The 15,000-nt window shown below is 36.8% G+C and overlaps 1 protein-coding gene across 1 annotated transcript in view; it reads left to right on the forward strand.

The window, feature by feature from the left end:
- Positions 1 to 15,000, forward strand: part of RTTN (rotatin) — a 104,355-nt gene that overhangs the window by 37,242 nt on the left and 52,113 nt on the right. The window contains exons 24-32 of the mRNA XM_081324423.1: positions 185 to 373; positions 1,011 to 1,250; positions 1,944 to 2,088; positions 3,193 to 3,347; positions 3,597 to 3,816; positions 5,556 to 5,684; positions 7,509 to 7,616; positions 11,588 to 11,746; positions 13,619 to 13,690. Of these exons, the coding sequence (XP_081180549.1) occupies positions 185 to 373; positions 1,011 to 1,250; positions 1,944 to 2,088; positions 3,193 to 3,347; positions 3,597 to 3,816; positions 5,556 to 5,684; positions 7,509 to 7,616; positions 11,588 to 11,746; positions 13,619 to 13,690 (1,417 nt within the window). The remainder of the gene's footprint in view (positions 1 to 184; positions 374 to 1,010; positions 1,251 to 1,943; positions 2,089 to 3,192; positions 3,348 to 3,596; positions 3,817 to 5,555; positions 5,685 to 7,508; positions 7,617 to 11,587; positions 11,747 to 13,618; positions 13,691 to 15,000) is intronic.

A 15,000-nucleotide genomic window follows, 5' to 3' on the forward strand; every position in this document is an offset into this window, starting at 1 on the left:
TGTATTCAGCTCTGGGAAGTGGGGAGGAGGGGGGTTGGGGGTGGGTGGGTTTTGGGGGTGTTTTGTAAAAAAGTTTGTAAAACTTTTCAATTAAAAAAACATGACTATAATCAAACAGTCAGCAATACAAATTTTGTTCTCCAAAAACAGCACTATTTCAGTTTGTCCCTTTTTATTCCTAAAGGTATCATCTACCTATTAAAGTCTCTGCACATCATGCTGTCAGTCCTAACTCAGTGGTTTTACCATTTTCTTGTGAATTCTGGGCCTCAAAATATGTGACAGATATGCTAAAAATGGCTTGGAACTTGTCTTGGTTCCATGGAGCAGATAATTTAGTTGCACTCGCCAGTTATGAGACAGCAGCAGAACAGTAAGCTATTCATTTTGTTGTTCCAGTTTTTTGTTGTTTCTTCCAATTTGTATTTAACAAAGAGTTAGTTTTGGGTCTTCACTTGGACATTTTTATGCTTTTGTTTTAATGAATGGAACCTACCATAAAACACTGAAATTCCATTTGGGAATAGGGTTGGGAATCTAACTCTCTAAGATTAGACTTCAAGTTCTGTCATCTCCAGTTAGTAGGATTGATGATCAGGGGTAGGAATGCAAGAATGTTTTAAAGTCAGAGATTCCTAACAAAATTTCCAGTGATCCATTCTCCAAATCGTTAAGCAATTAGACAGGCAGTTCATTTTTCCATATCCTTAGTTTTTTTCCTAAATTTTCCATAGCTTGCAATCTCGATTGGATATATTTTGGGGGGAGTCTGTGTGTATTGTGTAAACTTATGAAAAACACTGTAGTGAAAGATTTCTTCATGAACTGCCCTGTAGAATAAAAATACAAATGGTATTTGATGGTTCTAACACCATCTAAAGATAAAACTTTAAGTTAGTGTGATGAAAGAAGAAAAACCAAAATATAAATTGCAATGCTATATTAGTTGGTTACTTTAAAATAAATCCTTTAATTATCATTTTAATGTTCTTTTTTTAAAAAAATTCCAGATTTTCCAGCACTTTAAAGCTTTCCTCAGAAGATATTATTATCCTTAAGTTAACGTGTGCAACCTTCGGTCTGCAGGATTGTCTTAATGCCATCACTCAAGCAGCATCCCACGGGGAAGTTAAGGCTGCTGTCACAAAAATGAATTTTTACATTTTGAATGATAGGCTGGCATTAATGTGCAGCAGTAGTCCTTGTGGAGCCACTTTCAAGTCCTTGGCTTGGCAAACAGCATTAAGCAGGTTGGTGTGTAAGTACAAGATACCTAACTGGCTACAAAGCCGTCTGTCACTGTAGATTTAGCTTTGAAAGTTTAAAAGATAGCCAGTTTCTTTAGAATCTTTCCATGCATTTTCTGCAACAAATGCCTTTCAAAATGGCAAATTGGTTGTATTTAGCAACCAAAAAGGAAGAAATGTTCACATCCACAGGCTGGCTAAGGACAAAACACTGGCCCTTTTGCCCTTCCTACTGTAAACAATGCATTCACCTGCCCGACAGAATATTGTAAGGAATACCTAGATCAGTGACTCATTTGATTTTGGCAATTTTTCTAGCTGTACAATGTGTGTGTGTGTGTGTGTGTGTGTGTGTGTGTGGTTCATGGAGGCTAAATGTATAAAAGAATAGGAAAAAAGATAAAGGCAATACATTTCTTCTTTGACCATTCCTTCTGCTATGGGTTTTTTTTTTTGGAATATGGTGTTTCATGGTTGAACCTTTTGATGTATTATTATTTTTATTATTATTAAAAAAGACCTTTTGCATTCAACTGCTTCACATTTCAGACATTTATATTCAGCATCAGCACATTGCTGTTTTCAGTCTCTTTAAGTTTAACTTCATATTTCAGCAAACTACATTCATCGTGTAATACTAGCGACAGGATACAGCTACATAATGACATGTACAATGCTATGGTTTGTACATAACAGGTTTCTTCAAGTGCTTCCAGCGTCTTCAGAGGATGAAAAACTTTTGGCTGATGTCATATGTTTTTTAAACAAGTTTATGAAGGAACAGAAGAATATTTCAGAGTTTGAACACCTAAAATGGATCCTGGACATGGTCCTGAAGCACGTAAGAGTCTAGAGTAACACATGATTTCAACAGATTATCTATTTTCACCTTGGTATTCAGCTGCTTTGAAACTCATCAAATTTGGTACTCAATGTATTTTGACAGAAAATTTTTATCCCGGTGCTCATTGTTTGTTTGGTACTCAGTGCACAAGCTTGATTGGTCAGTGTCAGCTGCCTTGTGACTCACTACATAATTCCTTGGGAAAAATTGCTACTCAATGTTTTAGGTACTCCTCAGACCTCCCGTAACAATTAACACAGATACAAGGTACCCCTGTACAAATTGCTCTGTGGCATTACGCTTGACTCAAAAGGTTCCTTGTACCTCTATTCTGCACCACTATTCTGCATAGAAAGTATAAGAAGGGGCATATTTTTTTTCTTTACTTTTTTATTTTTATTTTTGAATGGAGCACTCTGTATGAGTATTCTAAATTAGGAGATGACAACTTCTTTCCATAGTATGGTCTAAAATCCTGACCCTGCCTACTGGATCAATTGGAGGAGCAGTCCCCTCTAGGGGGATCCTGATCTTCTGCATAAAAAGAGCCTTTGTCCCATTAGTCATTCATTTTTATTAGATTTTTATCCCACCATTATTAAAAGTTATCTTGTATAAAGGTAAGATGCACAAGAACTTCCACAACAGGAAGCTCATGCATTAGAAATAGTCATGATTTTCCGAATAAAAGTCAATTTTAGATGAGGAAAAATGTATGCCTGCCATAGAATGACTGCTGTAACAGGAAGTACATTTAAATATATTCACCAAAAGAAAACTCAAAAACTCACTGAATCTGAAAGGTTGTAGCCAGGGAGTCAGTGTCAGTTAGTAAACCATTTGGTAAATTTGTCTTGTCTCTGCCAGGAAACTTACCATCTGCTTGCTTGAATTTTTATATTATTGAAATTAATTTACTGAATAACTGGTGATCTCATGCTGCATATTCTGTATAAATTGTTAAGAAAACTTAAGTAGCTTCTTTTTAGTATGGAAAAAGCATATCAACTGATAGTTTCAACCTGAGTTTTATGCTCTGTTGGAGAAAAGGCATTGAAACAAGTGTTCTGTACTGATGTTATGCTTTGATCTCCTTTTCAGAATCCAAAATCTCTATTAGATCTTGTAGTACAGCCACAATCTCCAGCCCAAGATGAAGCTGATGAGCTAAAGACAGCTGTAAGACAACAATTGCAGAAAGAATTGATTGCTTTCTTTAATACACTTCTACTCAGCTTCATGTCTGTTACTGACAGGTATGGCACATAATGAGATACCCAACAATATAAATCATTAGTTTATGCTTTCTTGGCAAGATTTCTGAAGTCGTTTGCGTTTGTGTATTTCCTGTGTCTAAGTGGGAATGACCCAAAGTCACCCAGATAGTTTCCTACCCAAAGTGGGACTAGAAATCCCGGTCTCCTGGTTATGAGCCTGGTGCCTTAACCACAAGACCAAACTGGCTCTCTAATACACTATCTTACTATCTTCTCTGTTTTTTACAGAAAAGATTTGGAACTTACTGGCTATTTCCGAACAGAACTAGCTTTGAAGCTTCTGCAGTATTTGCGAGTAACAGATGCCCCTCATTTCTATGGATTACCTTCCTTGGAAAGGACACTAAATAGTATGGTTCATGTCACAGCACTCCCAGGCTGGAGTTCATATTCTGTCACAATGGAGCCATTCATGATTTGCAAGAAATACTTAGCTGGGCTTCTTGAGGTAAATGAACAATGAATAAATTTTGTGTGATTGGGAAATAAAGAGTGGATTGACCCTGCTTTAAACTGAGTGCTTAACACTCCAGCCAAAATTTCACCAGAGAGAAGCGGAACAAGTTTCACTGTGTCCAGTACAATTGGAAGCTTTTCTAGGGAGCTCATCTGTTGAAAATATTTTAGTATACTATTTTACCAGGTTCTGGTTAATGAATAGTGTCATTAATAATTGTATGTTTACACCTTTCATTATTGTGGGCTACAAACGCATGCCTGTTGCTAATTTTGAAAAAACATACTTGTCATATAATAGTTAAAAGTCATCTTTACCCTTCTGAACATGAATGAGAAAATAGCAAATATTGGATTTTATTTTTAAATAGCTTCCATATTACTTGGTTAATTTCTAAAAAACAAAAGTCTAATCCTCAGATCATTTCCATTGTGAGAACACCAGGAATAGACTAACATTTTGACATAAAGCCCAGCAGAGTAGAATATTTTTTTAATTTTTGTTATGTGTAATTTAAATATATGTTCATCACTGTGTTAAAAAATACCTCACACTGCAAAGAGCAACTTCTGTGTAATTAGTAAGAAACAGATCTTCCTGCTGGAGTACAGTCTAAATGAGAAATCAGGAAAGAGTGGAGTCTTACAATGTGACAAGGGATTTTGTAGTAGTTTTTGGGTTAGTATACTTAATTGCAAGGGACACGGTGGCTCAGTGGGTTAGGAGGCTGAGCTTGTCGATCAGAAGGTCGGCAGTTTGGCGGGTCGAATCCCGAGTGCCGCGTAACAGAGTGAGCGCCTGTTACTCGTCCCAGCTTCTGCCCACCTAGCAGTTCGAAAGCACGTAAAAATGCAAGTAGAAAAATAGGGACCACTACGGTGGGAAGGTAACAGCGTTCCGTGCGCCTTTGGCGTCTAGTCATGCCGGCCACATGACCACGGAGACGTCCTCGGACAAGCGCTGGCTCTTCGGCTATGAAACGGAGATGAGCACCGGCCCCTAGAGTCGGAAACGACTAGCACGCATGTGCGGGGGAACCTTTACCTTTACCTTTATACTTAATTGCAACAAAATGAATAAGGGAAGAAAGTGAATTAGCTTTTCTCAACCATGATTTGTCTGATCAGATCCATTTCCTGCTGTTCATACCTGTTATCTATTGCTTAAAAATAACAGAAATTTTATTAAAGTCATCCTATATCACATCTAATTTGAGTTTTTGAACATTATGCAGAGTTTAGAAAATGAGCTTACTAAAGGATAGTTTGATAGTTTAAATAAGCAGAATAAAATTACCATACTCCAGATCTTTAGACATACATTATGAAGGCATAATTCTTTCAAAGGAAATAATATCTCTCACAGTTTATATACCCAGATATATTGTACAATAGCTGTCAGCTCTTGAGACTTTGATTAAAATTCTACAGGCTTTTTAAATTCTCCCACTTTTTGCCTATCCCCAAAGCGACATAATTAATACATTTTTTTGCATCTTATATCTGGCCAGTGCCCAATAAGGACAAGAATTAATAATTGTTGAATGTATGCATTGAGAGAGTTGAAGCTGTTTCTGAATCCAGAAAGAACAGAATCCGCATCTAAACGAAGTTTCATTTCCCCAAGCAGCCTTCAAAACTGTTCCAGAGTTTAACTTTAAGGGTTGATAAGCTGATATTTGTGACAAAGTTATGATGCCTTTGAACAGCATTTTTTGCTTCTCCTTTCAGGTCATCTCATCTTTTTATGTTGAATGGGGAGGCAATGCCATGTCTTTCATGGGGAAAGGAGTTACCAAGAGTGCTGTCCTTTGTTTGCTTCACTTGTCCCATGAAATGAGTATTCAGGCTCTAGATGAGGTAAAGTTCTCCTCAATTAGTACGTTGCTTAGTATTGCTTTTTTGCACCTCACTATTCTTGATATTAAGGGACGCGGTGGCTCAGTGGGTTAGGACACTGAGCTTGTCGATCAGCAGGTTGGCAGTTTGGTGGATCAAATCCCGAGTGCCGCGTAACAGAGTGAGCGCCTGTTACTCGTCCCAGCTTCTGCCCACCTAGCAGTTCAAAAGCACGTAAAAATGCAAGTAGAAAAATAGGGACCACTACGGTGGGAAGGTAACAGCGTTCCGTGCGCCTTTGGCGTCTAGTCATGCCGGCCACATGACCACGGAGACGTCCTCGGACAAGCGCTGGCTCTTTGGCTTTGAAACGGAGATGAGCACCGCCCCCTAGAGTCGGAAACGACTAGCACGCATATGCGGGGGAACCTTTACCTTTACCTTTTATTCTTGATATTATTTTTACACTGCGGCATGAATGTTTTATTTTTGGATTGTAAGACAATTTTAAGTGGAACCATTTAGTATTTAAGAAGGACCATTGCCCTCAGTACTGATGGCTGACTAAATGTATAGTAATGTTTAAAATAATGTACCCATTCTTTTTTTTCTCAATCTTTTATTCTTTACTTTTTAGGTTATATGACTAGATACCTAAAAAGAGCTTGGAATTGATTGGTTGGTCATTTTTAGGGGTTTTTTTCTTTTTTATCTTTAGAGAGTCACAAACTTTTTCAACGCATAACAGTTTATTGTAACTGTCCACTCTGCATTCAATGGAACAAAAGTCAACATACCTATAACTTGAACTTTAATTATGCAATACCTGATCAGTTTGTGTATCTTGTATGCTTTTAGGCAAATTAATCTTAGTTCTCCTGGTAGACACCCAGACCTGTTTGCTTTGGTGCTATATTATTATAGAGATATGACTGTTCTCTAACACTTAGGCCATATGTGGGCTACATGTAATGTCAAAACTCATGTATCAGTCAAGTGATCAGTCAAGATTTCTAGTAAGAGTTATATATTATTCCAGCCTTTTGATAGTGGGAAGGAGAATCAAATGTCAAAAAATTAGGTGAATTGATATCTTCATTTGTTTTTTTTTAACTCTGCTTTTGTTACATTGACATGTAACCACCACTATATTTAAAGAAATGTGACTTAACTAAAAATAATAGTCTCCATAATTGTTGGGAGAAACTGAAAGTAAGAGTGAGAAGACCATACCTAGAAATTAAGGTTTTCTCCAGTAAAAATTTCCAGAAACCTTTTACATAAAACCTTTTTTTACCCAGTTTCGGAGTTATTTCCTCTAGAAAATACACTGTAAGGACTCTTTCTCCAACTAGGCTAGATGAAGTAGTTACATTCCTATAAAAGATATAGACTCTGTTTTTGTATTCTATGTTCCTTAGGTTTTTAAATTTATATTCACCTTAATTTAACCAACAATAACCTTTAATAAGAACAGAACTGTAGTGTTAAATTAGCATAACTTTATTACACATTTATAACTTCAAATATAAAATGCAGTTTTGTAAAGAAAGAGAAATGAGTTCCTGGTTTTATTTTTACTTCCATTTGCCTAACTTTACTAAATTATATGGTGACCTTTTCCCCTGTGCAGTGCTTTTAGCTTTACAACATATTCTAGTGTCCTTTTATGTCTTACGTGTGCTATTTACGTGCTGGTTTAGGATATGCATTTCACTGACTCAAAACATTCGCAGGTTCGAATGTTGGAAGATATACAAACAGTTTGTAGTATGTGAAAACTGACTTCAGAGAAAAACTAAAGATTGTTTGTTTGGTTTTTAACGGAAATAATTTCCTTCTTAGGATTGGGTTTCTCTCTGGTTCTTGCCATATGATACCAGTGAAGAACAAGGTCAATTTCGACAAGGCTTAGCATGGCTTATTCCATTATGGGTAGATAGAGATCCCGAGGTTAGTAAAAATCACATCTTCTATTGCATATTTTTCTATTGTCATGGCCATAATACTGCTGTTCTTCTAGCAAAAATATTATTTACCAACTTGGCTCCCAGGCTTGAAACTGCAGAGGTAGGAAATAATGATCTTAGCAATTGTGTGGTTATTATTTGATTCAGCATAAAGTGTGGAAATAACTTTAGACTGTGTGATCCTTATGTTACTGTTCATCTTTACCACAACTACAGAATACAAAGGAGAAACTTTCCTTACGTTGTTTTGCAAACCCAAAGAATAAATGGCTTCTTCCTAACCTTTCTTTGGCATACAACATCAGATTAATGCCAATAGAAGCAGGATCTTTTTAAACAAAACTGATGATCATTTTTCCTTGGAATTCTTTGTTCACAAAATAACAATAAATATACTCAGAATGTTAAGTTTATATATATGCATTTTTTTCTTAGTCTTTCATTGACATATAGACGAATGCTTTTTTTCTGTCTTGAATATGATTGAAATGGGAATTTGCTGCATCTAATGCTTCCCAGTTAATAGAGGTTTTTAGTCTTTTTGAAGAAATCAGCTACTGCAAGGGTGTTAAATTGCCGGCCCATAGGCCGGATGCGTTATGGCGCAACCATGCCCAACCCATTGCTGGCAATGGGGAAAAAAAAGACGTGATACGTCATGACATGTCACGTGATGTTGTGAGTTGGACACCCCTGATCTACTGCGTCTTAAAATATCTAAATAAAATTGTCTGCTCTGCCACAGACCTCAGTCACCTGTGGGATGCTTTCCTTTTTTATTTGGGATAGAGAAAGAATCAGAGGTCTGTAACATAGTCACCATTGTGATCAAATTGTAAATTGTTCTGGCAATTGTCAGCTACTGAATAAATAAGGAAGGCAGATGTTTTGCTTGTGTGCAGAGATTAGCATGCAAAATGGCACAGCTTTTGAAAATGGGAACTAAAATTAGACAGAAATTATTCCTTTGTTCTGCCCTAATCTAACGTCTCCTGCAGCATAAGAGTTTTCATTGTGTTTTGCCTCATATCAAATATTGATCTACACAGGCTGTTCAAGCATGTCTGTGTTTTTTTTCTACCTACACACATGTGCACACACCATTTCATTGAATGTGTGGATTGGACATTGGTTCACATTGGGTTTTTGATGTGGTTCTTTGTACTGAAAAAATTCACTCGAAGCTTTCGAGCAAGGAGAAGAATGGGCACAGAGGTGTTTCCATTTATAAACAAAGATGGCAGTTGGAGAACAGCTGTTCTAATGACTACTTTCTTGTCTCTCTGCATTGGTCGATATGAAAAATATGAATTACACAAGAAAATCCTATTTTCTGCTGATGGATTACCTATTGCTGGAATAATCATCTTGCAAATTATTGCTATAGCGCAGGCCATCCACTGCTGTAGTAGGTGAAAGTACAGTTGTTCAACCTAAATTATCTTTTAGAAACCTCCCAGATGTGGGAATATATCATTGCTCCCAAGGAAAGAAAAAGCATACTTTTCTTTTTCTTGAACCATTGTTTCGACAAGCCCACAATGCTACCCTTTGGTTGAAATCTCACAGGAAAAAACGATTGACATGGTAAAGGATATGAGAATTTGTTAAGAGCTCTTTTGTTCTTAGAATTCTTGGAGGCTGCATGGAAGAGGGATTGATATAGACTCAATTTGATAATACAAGTAGTCTGCAGTTAATGATGGTAATTGGAACTGGAATTTCAGTTGTGAAGCAATGTGATCATGAAGTGCAATGTTACAGGATTACAACACTTAGCAATGGCAATCCCAGCAGTCCCCATTGCTTGTGTTAAGCAAGGACCTCACGTGACTGCAACTCATGACTTCTTGCCAACTTCCAACAAGCAAAGTCAGTGGGGAAGCCAGTAGGAAGTCACAAGTCCTGTTTTGCTTGCAAGCATGCCAGTGGGCAGATGAGGGCTAAGGAGTGTTGAAGGAAAGAGAGGGAATGCAGTGGCACTGTGCAGGGACAGGCAAGGAAGGAAATGCTGTGGCACAATGAGCATGCAAGGGTGAGTGCTCAATGATGCTGTGGTGCTGCATGAATGCAGGTGGAGGACTTATGTGTATGTGATACGGACTGTGGGTAGAGAGGAGTTGCGGGTGGGCAAGCATTATGGAATATGAGATCCATAGTGGGATCCTCAAGAGAAAAAGCATCAGGATTGACTTATGGGAGCAACATGCAACTTTCTCTGCCACTTTCCCCATTGACTTACTTTGCAATCTCCATTGATTGCCAACTTTGCAGTCATGTGGCTGTGGGACACTGCAAACTATCTTAAGTGTGAGCTTCTTGCCAAGTTCCTAAATCATGATCAGGTAGTTGTGGGGACTGTGCTGTGATGGAACTTGGAGGACCAGTCATAAGTACAGATGGTCCTTGACTTACAACTGTAATTGAGATCAGAATTACAATCATAAATCATTGCGGTCATAAGTCAAACCATCATGCCACTGGACCCATTTTTGGCATTTCTTTTTGCAGCAGTTGTTAAGCAAACACCCTGGTCATTAAGGAAAACCCCAGTCATTAAGCAAATCCCTTTACCCCATTTTTAACCAGAAACTGGAAAAATCATAATCATACTGACAAAAACCCAAAATTTGATCACATGACTAAGGGGTGTGTGTGTGGCTGTGATAATTTCAAAAACAGGTTGTAAATCACTGTTGGGGGCTTTGTTGTAACTTTGTTCATTACCTGAGGACTACTACTATTCTTAACAAAGTTGGGTCCTATGTTAATGTAATATATGCACAGCTGAACAGAAAGATCTTAAAACAACTTCTATTGAGAAGTGTTAGAACAACAAGCTTCTGATCCATATGTCATAATTGCATTTTTTTTTCTTTCATGCAAAAAGTTCTAAAGGGGTTTCCAACCAGTCTTAAAATCAATCTTTTTTCTCATCAAAGCTGTCAATTAATGCCATCTCAGCCAGGTCTACCCATTCTTCTGTTACCGTAGTTTCAGATTTTTCCATTGTTATGCATATAAGGCTTGCTCCTTTTGTCATAAATAGAAAAAGACTTCCAAGTAGAGTTCCATGAATTTTTTCCAACTGTTTGCTAATCAGTCCCAAAAGGAATATCTCTGGTTTCAATTTTATGTTAAACTTTTAAGATCTTCTGAATCTTAATATATATTTGAATTCAATTTCTTTAGTTGTTTAACATGACCACCAAGCATGATAAAAACTCTCTTCTTTTTCACATTTCTAACATACATTTAAGGTATCTGTATACACTTAAGATTATTTTTCTGGTGGTAAATACCAATGATACATCATATAATAAAAAGAATCAAGATTATATGTTCAGCAGAGTTGATGGCTAATCATGGATTCATAGGTGTTTATTAGATAAAGTTGTAATTTTCTCTGTTTTACATTCTAGTGCATAAAATGTTTTCCAGCATAAGATTGTTAGATTCAGAAATATTTCTTTTTGCTGTTTAACTATATTGTGGGGGAAGAGAAAAAAGATAAAATCAAATTTAATTTATTGAGATTTTAAATTTGGATCTTTTTTATTCATTTGGGTTTAGGATAAAAAGTTTTTCTTCATGCATATGTGCTACTGTAGCTGTATAGGAAAAGGATTGGTTTTTATGTTTGAAAATATTTATCCTAGAAAACATTGTATGTGGACTTTCTATGTTCTATTAATTCATATTAATTTCTAAAAGTATATGTTTAATATTCAGCAACTAGGTTGAGGCAAATAATTTTAAAACCACACTTATTTAATCAGTTCTTAATTTAAACAGATACTTATAAATCATCAACATGCTATATAAAATGCATTGAGAAGTTTAGTGGGAGGATGAGTTTTAATACATAAATAACACCCAGAGTTGTGCTTTAAGATAAACAACTACACAAATATTTAAATAAATTTAATGTGATTTTTTTTCCATTGATATCAGGTAAAGTTCACTTCACTTGCAATAGGATCAGCTCTTACATCACTAGACGTGGGCTGCTTTGCTTTAGCAGAAAGTTGCCAGAACATATCAGGAGGATTATGGGGAACTGTAATTAACATTCTTCTGGATAAATCCGAATGCAGCATGGTGCGAAGAGAGGTTTGTAAATCCCACAACTGTAAAAATGAATTTTCAACTAATTATAACATAATTATAATTTGGGGTTGAATCAAGTGCCTACATCAGTGTTTCTCAACCTCAGCGCCTTTAAGAATGGTGGACTGGAGAATTCTGGGAGTTGAAGTCCACCATTCTTAAAGGCGCTGAGGTTGAGAAACGCTGGCCTACGTCATTTATCTAGAAAACTGTGTACTTAGCTTTTCTCTGTCTCTCTTTCTCTTCTGAAAAGATTTTCCAAGGAACAGTGAATAATGAAAACAGTTACAATGTGGAATTAAAAGCAAAACTTTGAGAGCAGATGATTCTTATATGAATGGTGTTAGAGTTGTCGTCTGCTGCATTAGATACATTACTCCAAAGAGACTTCAGTAATGCTTATCCAGGATTTTACTATATATATATAGGAATAGGATATTTCCTATATATTCCTATATCTAATAAGATTGCTAAATGTGGATAAATCAAAGGAGATCATTATAGATTTCAGAAAGAGCCGGCATAGTCATACTCCATTCAGTACCAAGGATGCAGCTGTAGAGGTGGTCAACAGTATTAAGTATCTGGGGGTGCAGATAACTAACAATCTGAATTGGTCTCTCCACACATCAGCCTTAGTGAAGCGTGCAAACCAGTGTCTGCATTTTCTGCGTTGGATGAGAGAGCACATCTTTCTCCTTCTGTCCTGGCCACTTTTTACAGAGGCACAATTGAAAGTATTTTAAGAAACTATGTGCTTATAGCTCAAAGCATTGTTAGAGACCCCACACATTCACTTTACAGTCTGTTTCTGTTGCTCCCCTCTAGGAAGAGGTTTCAAAGTATTTCTAGCAGGACTACCCGATTCTGTAATAGCTTTGTTCCCTATGCCATCCGTCTCGTAAACTCACAAGATTCGTTTTTCTCGCCATGCACATGTATACATAACCCGAACTAGACTGTTGTTTCTCTGTCTCATACATTTGGGTATGCATAATTCTGTATTTATTTATTTTTGTCATATTTATGTAGTGTATATTGGAGGTTGTGATCCTTTGAGAGCTGAATGCAATGAAATTTCATTTTAATGTATGCCGATTAGTGTACATCAGACATGTCAAACTCGCAACGTCACGTGACATCACGTGACGTATCAGAACTTTTTTGCCATCACTGGCAGTGGTGTGGGTGCGGTTTCTTCATGACCCATCCGGCCCATGGGCCGGCAGTTTGACACCCCTGGTGTACATTCAAAGTGACAAAGTTATTATTCTATTCTATTATTCTATTATATTCTAAACCACTTTTTTCTTTTTCCCAAAACCTTTCTTACTCCTGTTTTTTATACAGCATGAGATGCCTCTAGACAGGCCATCTAGGTATTCTGGGATTGCAGTTTCCCATGAGAGAAATATAAAACAATGAAACCATTTTCTGGAATAATTTTAAGAGATATCTCATCTTTGTCCACAGTGTAAACCAATAAAGTTAACCATGATGAAAAATTAAGTTATATGAAGCATTTTTTCAGAAGGTTGACTGAATGATTAAAGCATTGGCACTAAAAATAAATTTAATACTAGCTGAATTACAAATACTTTCATCTTTTTAAGCTGCTGATCTGTGTAAAAACTTGTTCGAAAAATTACATGGAAAGGAAATTTTCCCTCTCCGCGTCAATTCTACTGAAAAATGCAAAATTTGATTTCTTTTTAAATAATCCACTACATAGCCAAAAGCTTAAAACAGAAAAATTGTAAAGTATGAATTTAATGTATACTTTGCATTGCATTGATGATTCAGCATGTACTAGCCTAGGTTCTTTTAACTGCAGCCAGATGGCACTGTTGATGCTTGTTGTTTTTTTCTTTGTAGGCTGCATTAATTCTTCAGAATCTTTTGGTTATCCCACTACCAACTGAAGAGGCCAAAGATGTCAATTGGAAGGTGACTGGTTTACTTGATGTGTTATTACTATTCATCAATAGGATTATGCACAGCAATTTGGAATTTAGCAAGAGTATAAGCTGTTTTAGATGTACCTAGATGTGAAAATAGGCATAATTTACCTTGTTAATAGAGAAGCAGAAGGATTTTTTTCCTCCTAGTCTTGTTGATCCTCAAACAAAGCTTTCTGTATTAGACAGAAACAAAATCTTGGTGGTTTTCAAGTTAAGCTAACCTAAAAAGTAGATTTAGTAATGTCTTGAAAATAGACCCATCTTTCACATAAGATAATACATTTATAATTCATTTTTAACAGAACATATATTTGAATTCAGTTTCACTGATCAGTGTAACTTAGTTGTAATTTATGATCATAGAAACAGTGTCTTAAGGCCATAGGATTATGTGGATTTTTCCATATAAGGTCAAAGATAGAGGTGCGATCTCTGAGAGGCAAATCCGCCATCACATTCCTTCTCTCTTGCCATCAAACTGATTGGATTCAGTTTGTTTTATGTATTTTATGTTACAATATTTGTCAAGATTTCCCCATCCAAATGCTTTCCACAGTGGTTCAGAATTAATTTATGGGTTGATGATGGGCTACAGCAGGGGTGGAGAAATATGACCTTTTTACGATTTGTGAACTTCAACTCCCAGAATTCCAAGAGCCACATGGATGGATCTAGTGAAATAAAGCGCATCAATGTAGATGAGATAATGCTGCTTAAGTATTGTTTTCTTGCAGTTGGGGAGAATTTATGAAACAAAACGTAATACAACTTTGGAATGTCTGATGCTGTTGATATCCTGTGATGGTATCATATTGTCTCTGTCTCTGTTCTCCTTAAAGTTAGAGCTAGAAAAGGGGAAGTATTAATAAGCAGGTATTCTTTTTTTCAATGATTTTATTAGAGATTATATTATAGGGTAAAACTTATACAACTACAAGATAGATGCATTAAAGAAAAAGAAATAAAAATAAGGTGCAGAGGAGAATAAACAGAAGAAAAGGGTAAACCTTTTCGTGACCTCCTGGTTAGACTACTGCAACACTCTCTACATGGGGCTGCCCTTGAGGACCACTTGGAGGCTTCAGCTGGTGCAGAATGCAGCCGCGCGAGTTGTGATGGGAGTCTCCCGATACTCCTGTGTAACGCCTCTTCTCCGCGAGCTGCATTGGCTTCCAGTTGCTCTCCGGGTGAGATTCAAGGTGCTGGTGATGACCTATAAAGCCCTAAATGGCATGGGCCCGGATTATCTTAGGGAGCACCTGCTGCCAGCATCAACTTCCCATCGTCCTGTGCGCT

Source organism: Vipera berus, assembly GCF_964194415.1.
Source record: "Vipera berus genome assembly, chromosome: 3".
Lineage (NCBI taxonomy): Eukaryota > Metazoa > Chordata > Lepidosauria > Squamata > Viperidae > Vipera > Vipera berus.